This window comes from Notolepis coatsorum (assembly GCF_963971535.1).
Source record: "Notolepis coatsorum genome assembly, chromosome: 12".
Lineage (NCBI taxonomy): Eukaryota > Metazoa > Chordata > Actinopteri > Aulopiformes > Paralepididae > Notolepis > Notolepis coatsorum.
In genome coordinates, this window is record NC_140176.1 from 94,609,847 (window position 1) to 94,637,287 (window position 27,441).

Consider the following 27,441-nt stretch of genomic DNA (forward strand, 5'->3'; position numbering starts at 1 on the left):
AGTCTGTTCTAGTCTCATAGTAAAGTGTTGCTATCAGTCTGTTCTAGTCTCAGAGTAAAGTGTTGCTATCAGTCTGTTCTAGTCTCACAGTAAAGTTACTATCAGTCTGTTCTAGTCTCACAGTAAAGTGTTACTATCAGTCTGTTCTAGTCTCAGAGTAAAGTGTTGCTATCAGTCTGTTCTAGTCTCATAGTAAAGTGTTACTATCAGTCTGTTCTAGTCTCACAGTAAAGTGTTGCTATCAGTCTGTTCTAGTCTCAGAGTAAAGTGTTGCTATCAGTCTGTTCTAGTCTCATAGTAAAGTGTTACTATCAGTCTGTTCTAGTCTCACAGTAAAGTGTTACTATCAGTCTGTTCTAGTCTCATAGTAAAGTGTTACTATCAGTCTGTTCTAGTCTCACAGTAAAGTTACTATCAGTCTGTTCTAGTCTCACAGTAAAGTTACTATCAGTCTGTTCTAGTCTCACAGTAAAGTTACTATCAGTCTGTTCTAGTCTCACAGTAAAGTGTTACTATCAGTCTGTTCTAGTCTCACAGTAAAGTGTTACTATCAGTCTGTTCTAGTCTCACAGTAAAGTGTTGCTATCAGTCTGTTCTAGTCTCAGAGTAAAGTGTTGCTATCAGTCTGTTCTAGTCTCAGAGTAAAGTGTTACTATCAGTCTGTTCTAGTCTCACAGTAAAGTGTTGCTATCAGTCTGTTCTAGTCTCACAGTAAAGTTACTATCAGTCTGTTCTAGTCTCACAGTAAAGTTACTATCAGTCTGTTCTAGTCTCACAGTAAAGTGTTACTATCAGTCTGTTCTAGTCTCATAGTAAAGTTACTATCAGTCTGTTCTAGTCTCATAGTAAAGTGTTGCTATCAGTCTGTTCTAGTCTCAGAGTAAAGTGTTGCTATCAGTCTGTTCTAGTCTCACAGTAAAGTTACTATCAGTCTGTTCTAGTCTCACAGTAAAGTGTTACTATCAGTCTGTTCTAGTCTCATAGTAAAGTGTTACTATCAGTCTGTTCTAGTCTCACAGTAAAGTGTTACTATCAGTCTGTTCTAGTCTCAGAGTAAAGTGTTGCTATCAGTCTGTTCTAGTCTCATAGTAAAGTGTTACTATCAGTCTGTTCTAGTCTCACAGTAAAGTGTTGCTATCAGTCTGTTCTAGTCTCAGAGTAAAGTGTTGCTATCAGTCTGTTCTAGTCTCATAGTAAAGTGTTACTATCAGTCTGTTCTAGTCTCACAGTAAAGTGTTACTATCAGTCTGTTCTAGTCTCATAGTAAAGTGTTACTATCAGTCTGTTCTAGTCTCACAGTAAAGTTACTATCAGTCTGTTCTAGTCTCACAGTAAAGTTACTATCAGTCTGTTCTAGTCTCATAGTAAAGTGTTGCTATCAGTCTGTTCTAGTCTCACAGTAAAGTGTTACTATCAGTCTGTTCTAGTCTCACAGTAAAGTGTTGCTATCAGTCTGTTCTAGTCTCACAGTAAAGTGTTGCTATCAGTCTGTTCTAGTCTCACAGTAAAGTGTTACTATCAGTCTGTTCTAGTCTCACAGTAAAGTGTTACTATCAGTCTGTTCTAGTCTCACAGTAAAGTGTTGCTATCAGTCTGTTCTAGTCTCACAGTAAAGTGTTGCTATCAGTCTGTTCTAGTCTCACAGTAAAGTGTTGGTACCATCAGTCTGACCCTTGACCCCTCTGTCCTCCCGCAGGTTGTGAAGCCCATCCCCCTGAGGCCGGACGGGAGTGAGGCGGGCCGGCAGGGGGCGGAGCTGGGATCGGACACCCAATCGAGCGCTTCCTCCCAGAGCCGCGGCCGCCGCAGCCCCTCCCCCAGCCCCTCCTCCTCCTCCGCGTCCTCCGGCCGGGCCTGTGGGAAGCCAGAGTCGCCCGGCCCCTCCTCCTCCTCGTCCTCCTCCTCCAGGCCCTGTGGGAAGCCTGAGTCGCCTGGTGTGCGCAGGAAGAGAGCTTCCCCCGTACCTGTGAGTCACCACATCAAAGACACTGGTATCATAGATATCATGCTAGGGCTGGGCGATAAAACGATAACGATAATTATCGCGATATATTTTAACAATAGATATCGATCGATAATATAAAAAAAAATATCAATAAAAACCAGAGACGGTGGACAGACTTGTCTTTCTTGCCTGCAACTTAAAGTAATGGCTTTGCTTGTCCAATGAACATTTATTTTTCTCTTGTCCATTTATTTTGTTTGTTTTCTAATTTAAAATACAGTCTGAAACCGTCTGTACACAGTAGGCTATGTGTGCTAGCAGAGCTAGTCACGAGTCACGAGTCACGGTGCACATGTGCGGTGGTTTGTCCACCAAAAAAGCCCAAAAAGATAGAAAATAAACTAGCAGAGCCAGAACTGTTCAACTCCCCTGGAGCCACAGCCAGCAGAGAAGCCGGTTTACTTTCACTTTCAAACCAGCTGCAGCCTGAGAACTGGAGTGTGAGGGGATGTAACACTAAAGATGGCGGCAACGACAAAGAATTGCTGCAAAATAAACATAAATCTGTTGTTCAATTTTTTTTTTTTTTTAAACTTATAACAATATCGATAATTATCGATATAGAGTGATATGATAACATTATCATATCGTTATCGTGATATCATTTTTGGCCATATCGCCCAGCCCTATATCATGCTGATATTAGACTACAGGAAGAGATATCATGCTGATATCAGACTACAGGAAGAGATATCATATATAGCATGCTGATATTAGACTACAGGAAGAGATATCATAGATATATAATGCTGATATCAGACTACAGGAAGAGATATCATGCTGATATCAGACTACAGGAAGAGATATCATATATAGCATGCTGATATTAGACTACAGGAAGAGATATCATAGATATATAATGCTGATATCAGACTACAGGAAGAGATATCATGCTGATATCAGACTACAGGAAGAGATATCATATATAGCATGCTGATATTAGACTACAGGAAGAGATATCATAGATATATAATGCTGATATCAGACTACAGGAAGAGATATCATGCTGATATCAGACTACAGGAAGAGATATCATATATAGCATGCTGATATTAGACTACAGGAAGAGATATCATAGATATATAATGCTGATATCAGACTACAGGAAGAGATATCATGCTGATATCAGACTACAGGAAGAGATATCATATATAGCATGCTGATATTAGACTACAGGAAGAGATATCATAGATATATAATGCTGATATCAGACTACAGGAAGAGATATCATGCTGATATCAGACTACAGGAAGAGATATCATATATAGCATGCTGATATTAGACTACAGGAAGAGATATCATAGATATATAATGCTGATATCAGACTACAGGAAGAGATATCATGCTGATATCAGACTACAGGAAGAGATATCATATATAGCATGCTGATATTAGACTACAGGAAGAGATATCATAGATATATAATGCTGATATTAGACTACAGGAAGAGATATCATGCTGATATCAGACTACAGGAAGAGATATCATATATAGCATGCTGATATTAGACTACAGGAAGAGATATCATAGATATATAATGCTGATATCAGACTACAGGAAGAGATATCATGCTGATATCAGACTACAGGAAGAGATATCATATATAGCATGCTGATATTAGACTACAGGAAGAGATATCATAGATATATAATGCTGATATTAGACTACAGGAAGAGATATATTTTATCTTGATAATTTCCTCAACACTAGAATTGGACACAGAGAGAAAAGCTTAATAACCTGGTGGATTATATCACTAATGAACCCAAATTAAAGCTTTTGTTAAAATAAGTGTTAAGTAGCTCTACATTCTGACAGTCATCACTGATATAGAGTGTCTGGTCAGTAACATGAGTCTCCCAGTCCCTCCACTCTGCAGTAAACAGTCATCACTGATATAGTGTCTGGTCAGTAACATGGGTCTCCCAGTCCCTCCGCTCTGCAGTAAAAGGAAAATAAATGTCCTGGTATCCCGTTCCCACTTTATCCAATCAGGAGAGGGAACCCTAGATATTCTTACTTATTTCAAGAAATCATGTCGAGCCAATTTTTTTGTCAGACCATGTTTGCAGTGTGAAGTTCTCCCTGATTGGATAAAGTGAGAACGGGATACCAGGAAATGTATTTTAACTGCAGAGTGGAGGGACTGGGAGACCCATGTTACTGACCAGACACTCTATATCAGTGATGACTGTTTACTGCAGAGTGGAGGGACTGGGAGACCCATGTTACTGACCAGACACTCTATATCACTGATGGCTGTTTACTGCAGAGTGGAGGGACTGGGAGACCCATGTTACTGACCAGACACTCTATATCACTGATGGCTGTTTACTGCAGAGTGGAGGGACTGGGAGACCCATGTTACTGACCAGACACTCTATATCACTGATGGCTGTTTACTGCAGAGTGGAGGGACTGGGAGACCCATGTTAATGACCAGACACAGTGATGTCTGTCAGAGTGTATAGATATTATTCTAACATGTAGACCACTTATTTTAATAAAGACAAAAAGCACTTACAGCTTTTTTTTTTATTGTCTAAATCTATACCACAATGTCAATGTATCGGATGGCCTCTCTGTATTGGCAGTTACGTGTTCCAGAGTGCACTGGGCACTGGGCAGATTGGTATTACTGAAAGTCTGAAACCCTAGTCACGGGTGAGCAGTCAAACCCTTCCTGCTAATGGTCCATTAAAAATGGGACCTACTCACTCTCTCTCTCTCTCTCTCTGGGGGTCTTTTGAGTTCACATGTAAAGCACTGACGGACTAGATAAGTACGACGCCATACTCTCTCTGTAGTTTGCATCCCATGAAAAGGTGTGCGACACCACACTGTTCCCCGTAGCCGATGTGATCTGAAATGTGTAGATATGGTGTACATAAAAACTTTGGACATTTCGTGCTAAGAGCAAAGCCTACCAGTTTGTATTCAATGTCTCTTTAAACCAAGAGAAGGAAAGTATCATTTAAGAGGGTTATGTATTCTTAAAACATGTAAAAAAAAAAAAATGTAAAAACGGGTTGAAGTTGTGTACTTCTCAGGGGAGATTTAAAAAGTAAAGAAAATTCAGGAGTACCGTTTTGAGTAAAACATATTTTTTCTTTTTTTTTCTTTTATCTTTCAGCATATTTTAAGATTTTTATATATTTTTTTATTAAAATATATTTTGTTTTTAAGAATTGTAAAGGATAGGCAAAAAAATAAGCATGTGCTTCAGCCTATTCCTTTTTTCGGTCATTGAGTTTGGATTTTGTGTGGGAGTGATTTTTGTGTTTTTGTAAGTCCACACAAGTGTGTTTTTGATTTGTTGTAAACAAAGACCGAAATAAACTATTCATTAACCCTTTCACTGCCACACTACAGAAGGTTAACCTTCTGTAGTGTGGCAGTGAAAGGGTTAACCTGCTGTTGTGTGGCATTGAAAGGGTTAACCGTATGTGTATTGTCGCAGTGAAAGGGTTAACCGTTTGGTAGTGTGGCAGTGAAAGGGTTCATTCATTCATTCATTCGTCGCTAACGTCATGTGTTGTTGTTGTTGTTGTTGTTGTGGCTTTAGTTCCAGAGTAGCGGCAGAGTGACCCCGCCCCGGAGGGCCCCCTCCCCCGACGGCTTCTCGCCCTACAGCCCCGAGGAGACCGGTCGCCGTGTCAACAAGGTGATGAGGGCCCGCCTCTACCTGCTGCAGCAGATCGGCCCCAACTCCTTCCTCATTGGCGGAGACAGCCCCGACAACAAGTACCGCGTGTTCATTGGCCCACAGGTAAAGAGGAACCCAACCGGCCCAAACCCATTACGCTCTGCAACGACGCACTCTGTACATTAGAGTATTACTTACAGTTAGGGATGGGTACCGAATCCGGAATCACGTCGGTACTGATACCCTTACTACGGTATATATATATATATTATTATTATTATTATTATTTTTTTTTTTTAACGTCAGCGTTTCGTTTACCGCAAAACAAAACCTATGAAGTGTGCCGCACGTTCACGTCAACAATACACGCTCACCTAGGATTTTATTTATTATTTATTACGATTCAACAACAAAGCAGTCGGGGCAAGCCGAAAACTGTCGCAAGTGTGGTTACACTTTACAAAGCTTGATGCAGACTATGCTCGCCGCAATATTATATATTATATATATTAACAAATTGTTCTAAATAAATTATAATGATAATAAATCATTTGAAGTTTGGACAAATCTTTTACAACTGAGGTAGGTAGATAAAAGATTTTGAGACTAAAGTACCGAAAAAGGGTACCGGTGTCGATTCACAGGTGTGCACGGTACCCAGCCCTACTTACAGTAGTGTGTGTTCAAATACCTTGCAGTCACTCAGTCTTGCCTATGAGAGAGAACAGTGGCATTAAGTCTTTATTTATCACCCGGCCACTTTAGATCCTAGCCGAGGTCTACGGGGTCGGTCTGTTCAGCCTATAGTGGCACTTTATTAGGGAACGTGCAGCCTATAGTGGCACTTTATTAGGGAACGTTCAGCCTATAGTGGCACTTTATTAGGGAACGTGCAGCCTATAGTGGCACTTTATTAGGGAACGTTCAGCCTATAGTGGCACTTTATTAGGGAACGTTCAGCTTATAGTGGCACTTTATTAGGGAACGTGCAGCCTATAGTGGCACTTTATTAGGGAACGTGCAGCCTATAGTGGCACTTTATTAGGGAACGTGCAGCCTATAGTGGCACTTTATTAGGGAACGTTCAGCCTATAGTGGCACTTTATTAGGGAACGTTCAGCCTATAGTGGCACTTTATTAGGGAACGTGCAGCCTATAGTGGCACTTTATTAGGGAACGTTCAGCTTATAGTGGCACTTTATTAGGGAACGTGCAGCCTATAGTGGCACTTTATTAGGGAACGTGCAGCCTATAGTGGCACTTTATTAGGGAACGTGCAGCCTATAGTGGCACTTTATTAGGGAACGTGCAGCCTATAGTGGCACTTTATTAGGGAACGTTCAGCCTATAGTGGCACTTTATTAGGGAACGTGCAGCCTATAGTGGCACTTTATTAGGGAACGTTCAGCTTATAGTGGCACTTTATTAGGGAACGTGCAGCCTATAGTGGCACTTTATTAGGGAACGTGCAGCCTATAGTGGCACTTTATTAGGGAACGTGCAGCCTATAGTGGCACTTTATTAGGGAACGTGCAGCCTATAGTGGCACTTTATTAGGGAACGTGCAGCCTATAGTGGCACTTTATTAGGGAACGTGCAGCCTATAGTGGCACTTTATTAGGGAACGTGCAGCCTATAGTGGCACTTTATTAGGGAACGTGCAGCCTATAGTGGCACTTTATTAGGGAACGTTCAGCCTATAGTGGCACTTTATTAGGGAACGTTCAGCCTATAGTGGCACTTTATTAGCGAGCGTTCAGCCTATAGTGGTACTTTATTAGGGAACGTTGTAGGGCTGTACCGAATGTCATTTTTTAACATTCGAAGCTTCTATTGAAGAATTCCAAAGAAGCCTTGAATGTCTGTCGTCATATTTTATGACATAATCCAAAAAAATATTAAATAATTTTTTATATATACTCAAACTAAATCCTCAATTAGAATACAGTGATTAATCTGATTAAATTAGTCTTCTTTTTATTAAATCAACTTTCTTTAATGAATATATAAAATATTTATAAAATAAAATATGCCGCGGCTCTGCCACTTCCTTGATGTTGATTGGTCGGTCGAAAAAAGTTACCTTGATGACCGGCGCTCCTCTCCAAAAGTTGAACTATTTTCAACTTTAGGCACTGGGAGCGCTCCGCCCAAAAACGCTAGCCGCCGAGAGCGCTAAAACGCGAGGCGCGGCGCTGGGAAAAGGAGCGCGCCTGTCGCGTCTGTAGCATAGAAATGAATGACAGAAAGGAGCTGACAACTCATAAAACGTCCGCTGTGGACACAAGCCCTTAAGCGGTAGTGGTTTAAACTGACAGGAGAGATGGAACCTCGGCCACTTGGCGCCAGAGACTCCCACTCTCACTGAACTGCGTTCCCTGTAACAAAACTTTGATCTCGCCTTACTTACTTGTACATTCACTCGCTCGCTCTGTTGATCCTGAGGGTTTTCAATCGAGCAGAAACTGTCTGGGCATCGGTAGCGGCTGCTAAAAGATTTTTAAAACCCCCTGTGGCTGGAGTTATGCCACACTCTGTGCTCCGGTGCCCCTCTGGCCAAGAGGCAGACGGCTCCGGGCATGTTGTATGTGTGGGTGACGTATTTGAATTGGACTGAAGGATACAGATAAAAGCGCTGTGTTTGTGTGCGAGAGAGAAATATGACTGAAAGATAGAGATAGAGTTGGGTACCGAACTCTGTACTTTTAACCTCTTTAGCCTGTGCGGTCCGCATATGACATCACATCATAAATCAATCTCTCTAGACTGTATGACATAATGTTGCATTTCTTCCCCCCCCCAAATGTATCCAAGAGTAAAGACCCTAACCATGTCACAACAGCAATTGGCGTCACTAAAAGTGTTGTAGTCATATGAGGAGAGGGCATCCAAGAATGTACATACAATAGATTTCATTCTCGGTTCTTCCTGCACGCCTGGTGATACTAAATCCAAATTGAACTCTGGCATTGGAAAGAGTAGATTTGGCCCGATCCATAGATGTGCAAGTTGGCTATAATAAGGTCATTTATATGCCTGATATTCTATATTCTATAATAATATTTCAAATTGCATGTGTCCCGATGGCATAATTCAGTACTGTATCTACAAAACCTTCTGTTTAATCATCTTCCCTTTATTCATTTCCTTAGATTTTTTGTACACGTGATCTCAAGAAGGTGCTGAACGAGCTCGGTGGCAGTTTTTCATGTCTGGTAATTCTTAGCATGGTGTTATTCACTGTCAAAAATGCAAAGAAAAATCATAATTTATATTCTCCTTTGTTTCATCACAATTTACTCAAGCCTAGTAACAGACACAATATTTCTGACACTGGGAATACATTCCCTGAGATCCAGAGATGTCCCTAGATACCAAGAACATGCAAATGGTCCTTGTAGAAGTGGAGCAATCTTCCATTTACTTAGGTATGTATTTTTTGGCAGATTTTCAGAAAATAGGGCTTAACAGGCTAAGGGTACTGACCGAATTACATCGGTACTACAGAGTACCGATTCACACTAGTTTAATCGGTACCAGATTTCGGTACCTTTTACATGTTTAGTATAAGAGTGTAATATACTAGACGAGAGGGTTTGATAATATTTACTGAGGATGGCCAGATAATGTCGATATTTAAACATTTACAAACATAATGCGTGATCATGCGACTTAAGTACCGAAAAAAGGTACCGCTGGGTACCGATCCAGAATTCCAGGAACTGGTGCCGGTTCAAATGTGAACGGATAGAGTATTGTGCCATGTTGTGTTTGTGTGTGAGAGAGAGTGTTGTGTTTGTGTGTGAGAGAGAGTGTTGTGTTTGTGTGTGAGAGAGAGTGTTGTGTTTGTGTGTGAGAGAGAGTGTTGTGTTTGTGTGTGAGAGAGATTGTTGTGTTTGTGTCTCAAATTTGATCGTGTCTTTTATGTATTCATATACGTGGAGACATTTGTGACAAACACACTCTTTTCTTTTTCTTCTTCTCGTCCTCTATTTTCTCCTCCTCCTGCTCCTCCTCCTCTTCCTCCTGCTCCTCCTCTTCCTGCTCCTTCTCCTCCTCATTCCCCTTGCTCCTCCTCCTTTTCCTCCTGCTCCTCCTCCCCTTCCTCCTCCTCTTCCTCCTGCTCCTCCTCCTCTTCCTCCTGCTCCTCCATCCTCCTCCTCTTCCTCCTGCTCCTCCTTCTCTGCCTTATCTTCCTCCTGCACCTCCTTCTCTGCCTTCTCCTCCTCCTCATGCTCATCCTCCTCTTCCTCCTGCTCCTCCTTCTCTGCCTCCTCTTCCTCCTGCTCCTCCTCCTCCCCCCCCTCCTCCTCCTCTTCCTCCTGTAGACATGTAGCTGTGGTCGAGGGGCCTTCTGTATCCACGTCCTGTTCGTCATGCTCAGGGTCTTCCAGCTGGAGGCCTCCGACCCCCTGCTGTGGAGGAAGACGCTCAAGAACTTTGAGGTAACCGCTCTCCCCACAAGGCAACGTCCAGTAACCTTAAAGAACTGTGAGGTCACCTCTCTCCCCACAAGGGAACGTCCAGTAACCTTAAAGAACCTTAAAGAACTGTGAGGTCACTGCCGTCCAGTAACCTTAAAGAACCTTAAAGAACTGTGAGGTCACTGCTCTCCCCACAAGGGAACATCCAGTACCAGTGGGTGCCACGTTGTTTCCGGGGCCCATCTATTCAGTGCCAGCATTAAACTAATGGAGTCCTTCACCTTGTTTGTAGAGCTATAACTATATTCTATATTATAGCTATGGATACAATACTATGGTCATTTGACACAGAGTTTCTTCCGCTCAAGATGCAAAAAAGAAATAATTTTTCCATCCATATGTTCCCATTTTATACCGTGGTGAATATAAGTATGGTTTTAGAGTGGTCTAGGGTAATTCCTGGGAGGCTGGTAATAGCATGCAACGTGTATTATACTAAATGCATTGGCATTTCGTCCCTACACACACTACAATAAAAAAATCAAATGCATATGATAGGTATTATGTTCCATCATGAATGCATGAAAGGGGGGTCGTTTTTGATGCTCTGATCGCCACCAATGGCATACATTGTGGAGTAACGTTACAGTAATACTTTCGGATCACAATGAAGGCATGCTCGGATCAACGCAAGATTGATATCATATAGCCCTTACCTTGACTAGGATGTGCCCCAAAAAGAATATTCCAATTATCTGTCCGCCATTCCAAGTAATTATGTCCATTGTGTCGCCAACATAATCCATCACAAAACACGGATCGGGAGTACTTGATTCTTCTCAACCCGATCGGGACAACCGCTTCACTTGCCCGACAAAGAAAAGTCCGCCCGGACCCATATAATCGACTCACAGCCCAAGACGCAATGTTTCAAAGGGTGCTCGATACCGCCACCTGATAGGATGCGGCCGATACTGCACCTTCGGAGTCCCAGTATGTCTTTTACAGGCAACATACAGCTCCCTGACATTGAATATGGTATTAAAATCATAAAAAATTTAAAACGACCCAGAAACGTGTTAACACGTGAATGACACTGAAAGGGTTAAAGCAGCGTTTATTCAACGCTTAAGTCAATTGAGAATCAGGGATGTCTGGCTAACTTATGATTGTTTTTGCGTTGATTAAGTCACATCTAGTGTTCACCGTCGATTAAGTCACATCTAGTGTTCACCATTGATTTAAGTCAATCCTGCAACTCAAACATTGGTATTTTTTTCATTTGAACTGAACGTTTAATTGGTCCTTTTTAAGGATTTGACTCATGACCACAAGACCAATGGAAGCCATTCAAACCCCCAGTGTAGCAATGTTACAGCAATGTGAATGTTCACAGCAGTTCACTTTTGCACGTTGGTGTATTTTCTAGTCCAGTCAGGGGTCAAAGGGTAGGGATGGTGTATTCTCTAGTCCAGTCAGGGGTCAAAGGGTAGGAATGGTGTATTCTCTAGTCCAGTCAGGGGTCAAAGGGTAGGGATGGTGTATTCTCTAGTCCAGTCAGGGGTCAAAGGGTAGGGATGGTGTATTCTCTAGTCCAGTCAGGGGTCAAAGGGTAGGAATGGTGTATTCTCTAGTCCAGTCAGGGGTCAAAGGGTAGGGATGGTGTATTCTCTAGTCCAGTCAGGGGTCAAAGGGTAGGGATGGTGTATTCTCTAGTCCAGTCAGGGGTCAAAGGGTAGGGATGGTGTATTTTCTAGTCCAGTCAGGGGTCAAAGGGTAGGGATCAGGGAGCAGGTTCTAACTTGTTGACTGGTTATATTGTTTACACTGCATATTTTTACTACCTGTACCTCCCCTCCCCCATGCTGCTATGATGCCTGAATTTCCCCCAAGGGGATCAATAAAGGAATATCTTATCTTGTCTTACCCCTGCACTCCTCCAGGTGGAGAGCTTGTTCCAGAAGTACCACAACCGACGCAGCTCGCGCATCAAGGCCCCCTCCAGGAACACCATCCAGAAGTTCGTCTCCCGCATGTCCAGCTCCCTCACAGCCTGCCCCTCCACCTCCACCACCTCCAGCACCGAGAGCAGGTACACACGCACACACACACACACCTCCAGCACCGAGAGCAGGTACACACGCACACACACGCACCTCCACCACCTCCAGCACCGAGAGCAGGTACACACACACACGCACCTCCACCACCTCCAGCACCGAGAGCAGGTACACACACACACGCACCTCCACCACCTCCAGCACCGAGAGCAGGTACACACACACACGCACCTCCACCACCTCCAGCACCGAGAGCAGGTACACACACACACGCACCTCCACCACCTCCAGCACCGAGAGCAGGTACACACACACACACCTCCACCACCTCCAGCACCGAGAGCAGGTACACACACACACACACGCACCTCCACCACCTCCAGCACCGAGAGCAGGTACACACACACACACACACCTCCACCACCTCCAGCACCGAGAGCAGGTACACACACACACACACACCTCCACCACCTCCAGCACCGAGAGCAGGTACACACACACGCACCTCCACCACCTCCAGCACCGAGAGCAGGTACACACACACGCACCTCCACCACCTCCAGCACCGAGAGCAGGTACACACACACACACACACACACACACACACACACACACACACACACACACACACACGCATCTCCACCACCTCCAGCAACAAGAGCAGGTCGGCCTCTGCCATGACACACTTTTTATTTACTTTTACTTGTCACACACACACACACACACACACTTACACACAAGTACACTTCTTGTTAAAACTGTTACGGCAAGGGGCGCCCGAGTGGCGCACTGCATACAGCACTACGGTGCAACACGGCCGACCCGGGTTCGACTCCCGGACCCGGTGATCTTTGCCGAATGTCTTCCCCGGTCTCTCTCCCATTCCTCCTCTCTCTACCTCTCTCTCTCTCTCTATCTCTCTCTCTCTCTCTCTCCCATTCCTCCTCTCTCTACCGGACGGCCCGGTAGCAGAAATCAATAAAAACCTACAAAAACGTAACTTGTCCGAAAGGACAAGTAACATTTAAAACTGTTAGGCAAGATAGCCTTGTATGTACGGCATGATAAAGTTGTATATTGGATTCATCTCTTACTGTCCAATATGCCTGTGAGGAATCACAAGCCAAGACCAACTTAATTAAAGGATCACTTCAGATTTAGCAAATTTAGATTTAGGAGTAATGAGGCGTGAACCTGCTATAATAACTACTCTCTTCTCCTCCTCTCCTTCTCTCCATCCTTATCTCTCCTCTTCTCCTTCTCTCCATCCTTATCTCTCCTCTTCTTCTCTCCATCCTTCTCTCCTCCTTATCTCTCCTCTTCTTCTCTCCATCCTTCTCTCCTCCTTCTCTCCATCCTTATCTCTCCTACCCTCTTATCCTCCTCTCCATCCTTATCTCTTCTGTCCTTCTCTCCATCCTTATCTCTCCTCTTCTTCTCTCCATCCTTATCTCTCCTCTCCTTCTCTCCATCCTTATCTCTCCTCTTCTTCTATCCATCCTTATGTCTCCTCTCTTCCTCCTCTCTTCTTCTCTCCATCCGTATCTCTCCTCTCCTTCTCTCCATCCTTATTTCTCCTACCCTCTTATCCTCCTCTCCATCCTTATCTCTCCTCTCCTTCTCTCCATCCTTATCTCTCCTCTCCTTCTCTCCATCCTTATCGCTCCTCTTCTTCTATCCATCCTTATGTCTCCTCTCTTCTTCTCTCCATCCGTATCTCTCCTCTCCTCCTCTCCATCCTTATCTCTCCTCTTCTTCTCTCCATCCTTATCTCTCCTCTTCTTCTCTCCATCCGTATCTCTTCTTCTTCTATCCATCCTTATCTCTCCTCTCTTCTCCTTCTCTCCATCCGTATCTCTCCTCTCCTTCTCTCCATCCTTATCTCTCCTACCCTCTTATCCTCCTCTCAATCCTTATCTCTCCTCTTCTCTCCATCCTTATCTATCCTCTTCTTCTATCCATCCTTCTCTTCTCCTCTCCTTCTCTCCATCCGTATCTCTCCTCTCCTTCTCTCCATCCTTATCTCTCCTACCCTCTTATCATCCTCCTCTCCATCCGTATCTCTCCTCTTCTTCTCTCCATCCTTATCTCTCCTCTCTTCTCCTCTCCTTCTCTCCATCCGTATCTCTCCTACTCTCCTCTTTTCTCCTTCTCTCCACCCTTATCTCTCCTCTCTTCCCCTCCCCTCTCCTTCCCTCCATCGTCATCTCTCCTACCCTCCCCTCTCCTTCTCTCCATTCTCACCTCTCCTCTCCTCTCCTCTCCTCATCTCCTGTCCTCTCCTCTCCTCTCCTCCTGTCCTCTCCTGTCCTCTCCTCTCCTGTCCTCTCCTGTCCTCTCCTGTCCTCTCCTGTCCTCACCTCTCCTCACCTCTCCTCTCCTCCTCTTCCTTCTGTCCCTGGTCTCCGCCCGCCCTCATGGTGTGTTTGTCTTCTCAGTCTGAAGGACGAGGAGGAGCAGATGTGTCCGATCTGTCTGCTGGACATGTTGGACGAGGAGAGTCTGACGGTGTGCGAGGAAGGCTGTCGCAACAAGCTGCACCATCACTGCATGTCCATCTGTAAGTACAGCTGCACCACCACTGCATGTCCATCTGTAAGTACAGCTGCACCACCACTGCATGTCCATCTGTAAGTACAGCTGCACCACCACTGCATGTCCATCTGTAAGTACAGCTGCACCACCACTGCATGTCCATCTGTAAGTACAGCTGCACCACCACTGCATGTCCATCTGTAAGTACAGCTGCACCACCACTGCATGTCCATCTGTAAGTACAGCTGCACCACCACTGCATGTCCATCTGTAAGTACAGCTGCACCACCACTGCATGTCCATCTGTAAGTACAGCTGCACCATCACTGCATGTCCATCTGTAAGTACAGCTGCACCACCACTGCATGTCCATCTGTAAGTACAGCTGCACCACCACTGCATGTCCATCTGTAAGTACAAGCTGCACCACCACTGCATGTCCATCTGTAAGTACAAGCTGCACCACCACTGCATGTCCATCTGTAAGTACAAGCTGCACCACCACTGCATGTCCATCTGTAAGTACAAGCTGCACCACCACTGCATGTCCATCTGTAAGTACAAGCTGCACCACCACTACATGTCCATCTGTAAGTACAGCTGCACCACCACTGCATGTCCATCTGTAAGTACAGCTCTCCCACTCAGCACTACATGTCCGTCTGTAAGTACATCTTAATAAATCCAGGGTTATGTGGTACTGGGTTCCACTGTAATCACACTAGGGCTGACCTCGACTAATAGACTAATCGATCGAAAGGAGCCAGTCGACTGCCAACCTCTTAGTCGAATGCAAAAACAAAACAAAAATATTAGGGATGTTCGATATTGGCTTTTTTACCGATATCCGATATACCGATATTGTCCAACTCTTAATTTTTCCGATACCGATATATGCGCGGAATAAATAACGGAATAATTTCATGTAATTAATATTACATATCTCTTGTTGTGGAATTAACACAACATTATGCATACTTTTGACAATAAATAAAATAAGAATTTGTTCTTACTTGCTTGCCAGGGTAAATAAAGGTTAAATAAATGTGTAAAAAAAAAAAAACGTTTTTTTTTCCGTTTTTTTTAACCGATACCGATAGTTTCCGATATTACATTTTAATGCTAATATCGGACATCCCTAAAAGATATATTATTATTATATATTTCTTTTCATTCTTTCCAAAAGCAAAGAGGCTAATGGTGCACATACCAGTGAGGCTAACTGCCTAAGAAAACGGGCACAGAGGCACTGAAAGAGGATTTCACCCATCTAATGAACACACTAGACTAGACAAAATATCAAGATGTATCCATCAGTGGACCAATTGCATGCTTTCTCAGAGGACAAGAAGCCTTCCCTCGACTCCTTCAGACATTAAGCACCCCCCACAGCCCAAATGGAATGATAAAAAAATATATATATATATAATAATAAATACTTACAGTTTTTTTTCTTTTTGCATTTAGGCGGCACTATCTGCACATTTTGGCCAATCAAAGTTGACTATACAAATCCTTAGTCGGGGACAGGCCTAAATCACAGTAATGAGTTAAATTAGGCTAACATCGTTATATCATTGTTGAGCCTAAAGAACCGCTGGATAAAACCCGCCCGTCACCTTCTCTCTCCATCGTCGGCTTTCAGTTCAAAGTCCGTCTTATTTTCAACGCCCGCTCTGTCTCAAAATACATTTACAAGCACGTCACACCTCGTCAACGTTTACTCCGGCGCCAACTCTGCGAGGGGTGAGGGGCTGAGGGGGGTGAGAGGGGTGAGATAGCTGTGATAATAAATGTAATACAAATAAAATGGTGTCGAATTTCAATATTGAGGCCCGGTCTCCAACGAGCCTCGATGTGTCGACCCTGTTTTTGGAGTCGGAGGCACGTGTTTGCACACACACACACACACACCACACACACACACACACACACCACACACACACCACACACCACACACACACACACACACACACACATACCACACACACACCACACACCACACACACACACACACACACACACACACACACACACCACACACACACACACACACACACCACACCACACACACACACACACACACACACACACACACCACACACACACCACACACCACACACACACACACCACACACACACCACACACACCACACACACCACACACACACACACACACACACACACACACACACACACACACACACACACACACACACACACACCACACACACACCACACACCACACACACACGCACACACACACACACACACACACACACACACACACACACACACACACACACACACACACACACACACACACACACCACACCACACACACACACACACACACCACACACACACACACACACACACACACACCACACACACACCACACACCACACACACACACACCACACACACACCACACACACCACACACACACACACACACACACACACACACACACACACACACACACACACACACACACACACACACACACACACACAACCACACACAACACACACACACACCTCCTCTGCCCCTTGTCTTCCCGGCTGGGCGCCCCCTGACAGTTAGTGAGTGAGCTCTGGGTGAGACGAGTCTCGCTCTCTTTCTTTCTTGCTCTCTTTATTTCACTCTCTTTATTTCTCTCGCTCTTTATTTCTCTCTCTCGCTCTTTATTTCTCTCTCTCGCTCTTTATTTCTCTCTCGCTCTCTTTATTTCGCTCTCGCTCTCTCTCTCTCTATTTCTCTCTTTCTTTCTCTCGCTCTTTATTTCTCTCTCTCGCTCTCTTTATTTCGCTCTCTCTCTCCTTTATTTCTCTCTCTCTCTTTCTCTCTCTCGCTCTCTTTATTTCTCTCGCTCTCTTTATTTCTCTCTCTCGCTCTCTTTATTTCTCTCGCTCTCTTTATTTCTCTCTCTCTCTCTCTCTCCTCTCTCTCTCTCTCTCTCTCGCTCCAGGAGCCCTCAGGGCAAAGATCACGAGAGATGGAGGGAGAATGGATGTATGTGTTACGGTGAGGGAGGGGTCCCCCTTTAGTGGAGGCTGCTCCTCAGTGAGGGAGGGGTCCCCCTTTAGTGGAGGCTGTTCCTCAGTGAGGGAGGGGTCCCCCTTTAGTGGAGGCTGTTCCTCAGTGAGGGAGGGGTCCCCCTTTAGTGGAGGCTGTTCCTCAGTGAGGGAGGGGTCCCCCTTTAGTGGAGGCTGCTCCTCAGTGAGGGAGGGGTCCCCCTTTAGTGGAGGCTGTTCCTCAGTGAGGGAGGGGTCCCCCTTTAGTGGAGGCTGCTCCTCAGTGAGGGAGGGGTCCCCCTTTAGTGGAGGCTGTTCCTCAGTGAGGGAGGGGTCCCCCTTTAGTGGAGGCTGTTCCTCAGTGAGGGAGGGGTCCCCCTTTAGTGGAGGCTGCTCCTCAGTGAGGGAGGGGTCCCCCTTTAGTGGAGGCTGCTCCTCAGTGAGGGAGGGGTCCCCCTTTAGTGGAGGCTGCTCCTCAGTGAGGGAGGGGTCCCCCTTTAGTGGAGGCTGCTCCTCAGTGAGGGAGGGGTCCCCTTTTCGTCAACTCGTAGCTACAGGCTTGTGTTGTCGACGTAGAAAGTCAACACGGCTGTCTGATTGCATTCGGCCTTGAATGAGCGTCGTCGGTGCGGAAGGACTTCTTATGATCCAGTGTTTTCATTACAGACCGAGTTTATAATAAAACTAGTGCGGTCAATAGATAAAAAAAAATTACTAATTAATCTCAGAATTATCTGTAATTAATCTAAATGAATCTAGATAAAAAAAATAGCATTTTTCTACCGAAGCTTGTAACAGATATTTACTTGAGTAAAATCATGGAATTAATGTAAAATCGACACAAAGAAAGTATATTTAGATTCAAAGACTATTTTAATAGCTTTCTTTGAATACAGTTTCTCTCCTGTGAAATACAAATGTTCAACAAAACCATCAACCTCTTTCTTATATCCGCGGCGCTAAAATTGAAGATTTTTCACTCCATAGATGAATCTAGATTAATTAATTTTAATGCTTTAAATAATTTAAATTAATCTCAAGTTAAAGCGTTAACTTTGACGGCCCTAAATAAAAAAAACGCAAGATATTTGTGTCCTAATGATGAGCATGGAGAAAAAGAAAGTCTTATAACATATGCCTATACATACTTACACTGTGGACTTACACACTACATCTGTATCACATGGCCCCCTTTACATGACCTTTCAAAATAACATCTGTGAAAAGTACCTTAATGCCCAGAGATGTGCTGATTTATTAAAGAAATAACTGATGATTTAGCACGATTTGTGTATCGGATCAACTAAGAAGGAGCAGTTCTACTCGGTCGATTGCTCAAGTGCATTTCTGCGGTCCTCAAGTGCAGTGTGTGTGTGTGTGTGTGTGTCCACGTGTCCGTTTCAACAGTCTCATAACCCTGTCTTGTTACCCCCCCCCCAGGGGCAGAGGAATGCCGGCGGAACCACGAGACGCTCATCTGCCCCTTGTGTCGAGCCAAGTGGAAGTCTCATGATTTCTACAGGTAATAATGAATAATTACACCCAACTGTGAGCCATTCTTAACCCTTTGACTGCCACACTGTTTTTCCATCTGTACTCCCTGGCGCCAGCGTTTTTTTTTTTTTTTTTTTTTTTTTTTATAACCATTTTCACGATGTTTGTAAGCCCTTCGCATATTCTATATTATAGCTATGGAGACAATAGTATGGCTAATTTGAAAGGAAATATTTATACTCCCAACAGGGAACAACCCGTTTATTTCTACATACCTTCGTTCCTGCACTGTCCCATCCTTAAATATCATCCTGTTTCAAAATAATCCAGTTTAGTTTCCTGGAACGCGAGATATAAGTTGATCGTTGAGCAGCCTGACAGCCAGTGGATAGAGGCTGTTGGTCAGTCTGCTGGTTCCGGACTGGATGGATCTGTACCTTCGACCAGAGGGCAGCAGTTGGAATATTGTTTAACCTTTATTTACCCAGGGTAGGTTCGCTGAGCACAGATGCTCTTTTTCAGGAACGCCCTGCTTCACATTCACACGGTTCCATTCACACCTGGGAGCCGCCCAGTACAACCACAGTCTGACGCCGTTGGCCACTGAGCAACTCCACTGGAGCAGTTGGGGGTTAAGTGCCTTGCTCAAGGGCACTTCAGCGGTTGGTGTTCCTGCCGGTCCCGGGGATCGAACCTTTCGAACATTTCGTGCTTGTTGCTCGCCTGTTACCTATTTTATTTCCAGGTCAAAGGTAACATGACCATAGTAAAATGATTCTATTCACAAAGCCACCATGGGGGGGGGGGGGGGGGTCCCTCTCGGAATCGTTTTCTGACTCTGGGATCATTACAAAGGCATGTTTTATGATTTTATAAGTGGACCCTGTCCACTCTTGCTCCGAAGTGTCTTGAGTCAGAACAGGAACAATAGGGCGGCTGCGTGGCGCAGTGGGCAAGGCGCTCGCCACCAACGCAGGAGATACTGGTATCGAGCCCAGCTCTCTGCGTTGCTTCCGGCTTGGCCGGCCGTCGTACTAACACAATTGGCAGTGTTAGAGGGTTGGAAAGCCGGTGGGTGGGTCCTGGTCGTTGTAAACAGCGACTCCTACAGTTCGGTCGGGGCGCCTGCTCAGCGAGTAAAGGATCTAAGGGGGGTAGTGTGATCCTTCCACACGTTACACCCTCTCAGTGAGAGTCCGCGCTGCCAGGTGAAAAGAAGCGGTTGATTGGCTACACATGTGACGGAGGAAGCATGTGATAGCCTCCACTCTCCCAGACCGACTGTAGGGGGTAGAGTGCGCAGCGACCAGGAAGGGGGATTGGGAATTGGCATAACGACTAACATTGGGAGGGGAGAAAAACGGGGAAGAGGAGGGGTGAAAAAGATAAATAACGTTAGTTGGCCCTGGCAGCACCCAACAGATAACGTTAGCATTACATCCAAACAGCCTGTTTGAAAATACTAGAATCCAACATAGTCTGGTGAAAACGCACCTTATCATCCATAAGTGTGATCGTTTTGTCCTCTTCATAATAATCTCCAATAGTTCGCGATCGCCATTGCCGAAGGTTAGTTGCCTCTGGAGTGCTCTCAACTCAGTTCCGGGGCTAGTGGCTACTAATCTGGCCAGCAGTGAGTGAGCAACCCCCCCCCCCCCACAGTAAACTAGCCCAGTTCAAAAGGTAGGCAATACTGCCACCTATCAGGATTCGGTCGTCATTTCAATTCCAATTCACTCAGAGCTACCAGGATCACACAAGAAGGTCCGGCTGACTGTAAAAAATAAATAAATAAGTTTACTCGTTTTTGGCAGTCAATTAAAAACACTCCTGGAAACACTGGGGTAAGGGTTGGGGTGGTGTTTGGTATCTTAGCTGTTGGGGTAAGGGTTGGGGTAGTGTTTGGTATCTTAGCTGCTGGGGTAAGGGTTGGGGTAGTGTTTGGTATCTTAGCTGCTGGGGTAAGGGTTGGGGTGGTGTTTGGTATCTTAGCTGCTGGGGTAAGGGTTGGGGTAGTGTTTGATATCTTAGCTGTTGGGGTAAGGGTTGGGGTAGTGTTTGGTATCTTAGCTGCTGGGGTAAGGGTTGGGGTGGTGTTTGGTATCTTAGCTGCTGGGGTAAGGGTTGGGGTAGTGTTTGGTATCTTAGCTGCTGGGGTAAGGGTTGGGGTAGTGTTTGGTATCTTAGCTGCTGGGGTAAGGGTTGGGGTAGTGTTTGGTATCTTAGCTGCTGGGGTAAGGGTTGGGGTGGTGTTTGGTATCTTAGCTGCTGGGGTAAGGGTTGGGGTAGTGTTTGGTATCTTAGCTGTTGGGGTAAGGGTTGGGGTAGTGTTTGGTATCTTAGCTGCTGTGGTAAGGGTTGGGGTGGTGTTTGGTATCTTAGCTGCTGGGGTAAGGGTTGGGGTAGTGTTTGGTATCTTAGCTGCTGGGGTAAGGGTTGGGGTAGTGTTTGGTATCTTAGCTGTTGGGGTAAGGGTTAATAATAATATAATGCAGGACCTCTTTAGGGGGGTCTTTATTCGGCATGCAACGAACTGGACATGCAATTGGAGCGGCACACACACACGGGATACACACACGCACACATGCATTGTCTTTCCTCAGTCGCCGATGCGATTGAGTCTCTGCGCTTGACCCATCCCGTCGTCCTTCCCCCCATGGGCAGCCGGGAGCAGATAGGGCGTCAACGTGAGCCGCGCCCCGGGGACCAATCCAAGTGCTCCTGTCCGTCTTCGTCAAGGACACCACAGCGTTAGCGATCTGTTGTTGTGCATGTTTTTCCATTGGGTTTATCTTATCGGGGGGGAAACCCTTGCGAGCACGGGGAGAACATGCAAACTCCACACAGAAAGGCCTGGGAGATACCCCACCTGGGTACCTGGCATCATGGAAACCTGGTCCCCAAGCGGGAATCGAACCCTGGACCTTCTTGCTGTGAGGCGACAGTGTTAACCACTACACCACCGTGCCGTGTGGGGTAGTGTTTGGTATCTTAGCTGCTGGGGTAAGGGTTGGGGTGGTGTTTGGTATCTTAGCTGCTGGGGTAAGGGTTGGGGTGTTTGGTATCTTAGCTGCTGGGGTAAGGGTTGGGGTAGTGTTTGGTATCTTAGCTGCTGGGGTAAGGGTTGGGGTGTTTGGTATCTTAGCTGCTGGGGTAAGGGTTGGGGTAGTGTTTGGTATCTTAGCTGCTAGGGTAAGGGTTGGGGTAGTGTTTGGTATCTTAGCTGCTGGGGTAAGGGTTGGGGTAGTGTTTGGTATCTTAGCTGCTGGGGTAAGGGTTGGGGTAGTGTTTGGTATCTTAGCTGCTGGGGTAAGGGTTGGGGTAGTGTTTGGTATCTTAGCTGCTGGGGTAAGGGTTGGGGTAGTGTTTGGTATCTTAGCTGCTGGGGTAAGGGTTGGGGTAGTGTTTGGCATCTTAGCTGCTGGGGTAAGGGTTGGGGTGTTTGGTATCTTAGCTGCTGGGGTAAGGGTTGGGGTAGTGTTTGGTATCTTAGCTGCTGGGGTAAGGGTTGGGGTAGTGGTGTCTGGCAGACAGGAAGCAGCACAAGACACGCTATGCATCTTAGAAACATCAGCTCTTGGGTGTGTGTTGGTGTTGGTACGACCCGTGCGCCCCCCAGGAAAGGCTCTTGGGTGTGTGTTGGTACGACCCGTGCGCCCCCAGGAGAGGCTCTTGGTACGACCCGTGCGCCCCCCAGGAGAGGCTCTTGGTACGACCCGTGCGCCCCCAGGAGAGGCTCTTGGTACGACCCGTGCGCCCCAGGAGAGGCTCTTGGTACGACCCGTGCGCCCCCAGGAGAGGCTCTTGGTACGACCCGTGCGCCCCCAGGAGAGGCTCTTGGTACGACCCGTGCGCCCCCAGGAGAGGCTCTTGGTACGACCCGTGCGCCCCCAGGAGAGGCTCTTGGTACGACCCGTGCGCCCCCAGGAGAGGCTCTTGGTACGACCCGTGCGCCCCCAGGAGAGGCTCTTGGTACGACCCGTGCGCCCCCCAGGAGAGGCTCTTGGTACGACCCGTGCGCCCCCAGGAGAGGCTCTTGGTACGACCCGTGCGCCCCCAGGAGAGGCTCTTGGTACGACCCGTGCGCCCCAGGAGAGGCTCTTGGTACGACCCGTGCGCCCCCAGGAGAGGCTCTTGGGTGACTCGACTAACAGCCATTACTAGTGATTGTCCAGTAGATGACGGACAGCTCTGCGCGGGGGGCAGCAGGCCTCTGCAGAGAGGCGGGGGTGTTGTTTGTCCTGAAGTAGGGATGTGCGTGACAGACCAAAATCATTTTAGAATAGTCCACTGTTCTTAACCCTTTCACTGCCGCACTACCAAAACGGTTAACCCTTTCACTGCGACAATTCACAGAAGGTTTAACCCTTTCACAAACGGGCAACCGTTGGTTGTGTGATAGTAAAGGGTTAACCTTCTGCCGTGTGGCAGTGAAAGGGTTAAGACTGAATATTAAAAAATAATATAAATAAAAAAAACACTAAATTGTTATTTTCTGTTTCAGTTTAAATTGGTGAAAGTTAGATTTGCACTTTATTAATCCCATCATCTCTGTTTGATCAAGAGTAACCTATATATATATATCTTTTTTTTAAGTGAAGATTGGTGAAAGTTAGGTTTGCACTTAAATCCCAATAGGGAAATTCATCTTGGTTTGATCATTTTTGTGGCAAATAAAAACAAAGCTTATTTGAATGATTTCCTTGGCGTTTCTAGTTTTTAAGAGAAAAAAATCGATGTGGTGTGAAAAAATCGGAGATTTAATTTTTAGGCCATATCGCCCAGCCCTACGCTGATCCCACTAAAACGTTACCCTTACCGGGTAAATAAATGCATAATGCTAATCTGGGTGAACTTTGAACTCCTCCCTGTGTTTTGGGTACGGTCGGAGACGGCTGTGGCGGGCTGGACCCAACTCTCCCACCCCCCCCCCCCCCCCCCCCCTCATTCATCAACGTGTTCTACGCACAGATCTGTGCTTACCCTGTGCGTACGATCATTTCTAAGCAAAGAGTGGGATTCATCAATTTCGATTTGAACTTGACTCCGTGCTTACGTCTACGCACAGGTCAGACCAGGCGTACCTGGCGCCCAGTGGTAGAATATCGTTACTACGCATAAGCACTCCTCAGTCCTGCATTAGTTTCAAGGCGGAAATAAGCTTCCGTGCATTAGTGTTCAACTTCTGTATGACCCATAATTCATTATAGTTCATTGTAAAATAGCGACAGTAGTGTAATTATAACGGGCTCACACGCGAACAAGAGGTTGGCCTGCTTGTTGGCACGGGGGGGCAGACGCAAAACACCAACCTCCAAACGCGATTAGATATTGTTTCAAATAAAAAGCAAATTATTTTGTGTGTCATGTTTCCAAATAAGATTGGTCACGAAATGCTTTCTACTTCAATTTGTTGGTTAGAATAGATGACCTCCGTTGAAACTTCACTGAGACTAACAGTCTATTTGTGAGCTCCCGCACAGATGTTGATGATGATAATAATAATAATAACAATAATAATAATAGCTTCATTTTATATAGCGCCTTTCAAGAGACCCAAGGTCGCTTTACATAGATAGGGGGGGGGAATAACAAAGTAACAAACATAGTGGACAGACACACAACATATATGATGATGGAATTCATTCAAGATCCTCTCCACCCTCGGGTCTTTGCCACCGCGGCACGGTCCATCGTGATATTGGAGATGGATCGAGCAATAGACTGTTACTGTATAGCTGTCAAAGCTCCATCACAAATGCAGTTATGTGAATAGAAAGGGATTCCACTCAGTCAATGTTGCGATGCGCATTTGCCTGATACATGTTATTGCTGGATGCCGGGAGGAAGGCGATGCTGAATGTTTTCAATTCATTAAATAAAACGGATACTTTTTGCAAGGGTTTACTGACTGTCATACAAATAATCAACCAACTACATACTGTAACTTTTCAGTGCACGTTCTTATTTACATTGTGACAACAGCCTTGTGAGTTCCCGCAGTCATAGGCGCCTACGTAATTGAGCAGGCGAAGCGGGTGCTCTACCAGTATTGAACTTGGGGGAGCAAGCTTGTCTCTTTGCTCCCTCACTTTTTGATCATTGAATATCCCCCCCCCCCCCAATATATAAATATTATCTACGTAATTTCAATCAAATTAATAATACGCAATGACACTTAATAACAAGTTTTTAAGTTTCCAAAGATTGCGAACCCCCCCCCCCCCCCCTGCCCCATTATGGTTTGATCCAGTGCCTCCCATCTCCAGCGCGTAGACCTTGGCTCACAGCGCTGCAGTCTGGCTGCAGGTAGGCTGAGTGTATCAAAGCGCACAGAGTGTGTCATAATATTGGTGGCAGGCAGGCAGGCAGGCTTTTCCAGTAAGTTGTTCAAATAAAAGGATTATGTTAGACATAAGTTACTATTGAGTGGTAGTAGAACTTCTACGGTTCTACCACGCAATACAATAAAAGTGTTTCACGGTCCCGAATTGCGATCTGGTCATACGGTTTCCTCGAATAAATAATAGCGTTTCCCTCTCTGGTTGGCGTTAGCTTTAGTGCTAGCCGCTAGCTAACGTTATCTAGATATGTGGTGTGAGCTGGATGACGTTGACTTTATTTGCAAACGTTAACGCTATCTATATGGCAGACGAGCAGGGTCGGATTAACGACGGCCGCGGCCCGTGGGCCTATAGTGACGAGGGGCCTCAATTTTTTTTTTTTTTTTTTTTTTATACTTTTTTTTTTTTTACTTTTTTTTTTATACTTTTTTTTTTTTTTGAGATCGATGTCATGATTGTGCACTGCAGACTCAGGGAGGAGGCAGATAAGGAGAGGAAGAGACACAAGATTTACAGGTAATGGAAATATATCTTTTTCTCTTTCTTATTAAAACTTGGCCTATTTGAAAGGAGATTGATTTAATAAAAATGAATGAGCGAAAAATCAATATACAGTGTATATACAGTATATATATATATTAATATATTATTATTATAGTAATTGGCTATCATACTGCAATATAAACTGAGTTTTATAGTGAAAAGAGCAGCTTTATTGGTCAAGATTGAAGTCAAGTCAAGTCAAGTCAGTTTTATTTGTATAGCACATTTCCAGGCAGCGGCAGCTGACACCAAAGTGCTTCACAAGCAAGTTGATAAAAACAAATTAGTGTGAGGCAAGGTATAAGATTAAAAGAAAGAAAAAAAACATAGCAAAGCAATGAAAGCAACAAAAACAAACAGTATGGTGCAAGATATAGGATTAAAAACATAATAAAGCAATGAAAGTAATAAAAACTGGTAGGACACAGTAAAACAAAGAGGATAGAAGGGCCAGGGGTCTAGTGGTGGCTCTATATTGCAGGAAATTGCACGTACAGGTTCATTAAATAAAAAAAAAATCTGCCATGGAGGGGGTCGTGCCGGACCCCCTCCAAACCACACCTTGCCTGTCAAAAAAAATTAAAAATATTAAAAAAAAAAAAATCTTGCACCCCCACTTTCAACTATAACTAGGCGGCCATGCCCGCAGTGACCCACACACAGACATGATGGAATTCAAGTTCATGTTTGTATTGATCACATATAGGCAGGCTACACATGGCGTATCTGCTACATCATACATCATACAAGATTCATTGTTCTTTTATGCTCTCGTATTATTGTTTATGTAGGCTACCCAATACTGACATCAAAATAGATTGTAGTATGCCTCTAGGAATCATATGCAGCAGGTAGAAAATTGACGGGAGATCCATCGCGATTTGGAATCAAATTGAGGAGAACTTTAATCCCTGGGTATTAATCAAACAACACGGGAAAAGGCAGTCATATTCCAGCGCGGTCTTTATTAGCCGACAACAAAATAGATGCCTCTAAAAATCATATAGCCATCGAACACAACTAATAAAGGCATTCATATTACAGCACGGTTATAATGACACACAACCAACGCCAAACAGTGGTCAACGAACGGTCTTTTAGTATTTTGAGCTGTCCAGGCAGAATTGCAGCAATGGTCTTAGGGAGCCGTTGATATCTGACATCACCGTTTACAAGTCCGCCTTTTATTTATCCCATAATACGCGATAGTGTCTTCTTGGTTCGACAGCAGTGAATTCTCCGTGGAGTTTCTCAGAGTTCCGCTCGGGTCAGTCCATTATTTCACATCCCATGGGGGGTGTTTCCTCACTTTCATGACCATATATGGATAATCATGCACAAGCATTGACGGTAGAACAAAGTGGTATTCATCA

General features: G+C 45.1%; 1 protein-coding gene across 1 annotated transcript in view; it reads left to right on the forward strand.

Moving 5' to 3' along the window:
* Nucleotides 1-27,441, forward strand: part of map3k1 (mitogen-activated protein kinase kinase kinase 1, E3 ubiquitin protein ligase) — a 117,736-nt gene that overhangs the window by 56,514 nt on the left and 33,781 nt on the right. The window contains exons 3-9 of the mRNA XM_084325946.1: nucleotides 1,697-1,966; nucleotides 5,571-5,774; nucleotides 9,980-10,096; nucleotides 12,019-12,167; nucleotides 14,574-14,695; nucleotides 19,128-19,209; nucleotides 22,845-23,319. Of these exons, the coding sequence (XP_084182072.1) occupies nucleotides 1,697-1,966; nucleotides 5,571-5,774; nucleotides 9,980-10,096; nucleotides 12,019-12,167; nucleotides 14,574-14,695; nucleotides 19,128-19,209; nucleotides 22,845-23,319 (1,419 nt within the window). The remainder of the gene's footprint in view (nucleotides 1-1,696; nucleotides 1,967-5,570; nucleotides 5,775-9,979; nucleotides 10,097-12,018; nucleotides 12,168-14,573; nucleotides 14,696-19,127; nucleotides 19,210-22,844; nucleotides 23,320-27,441) is intronic.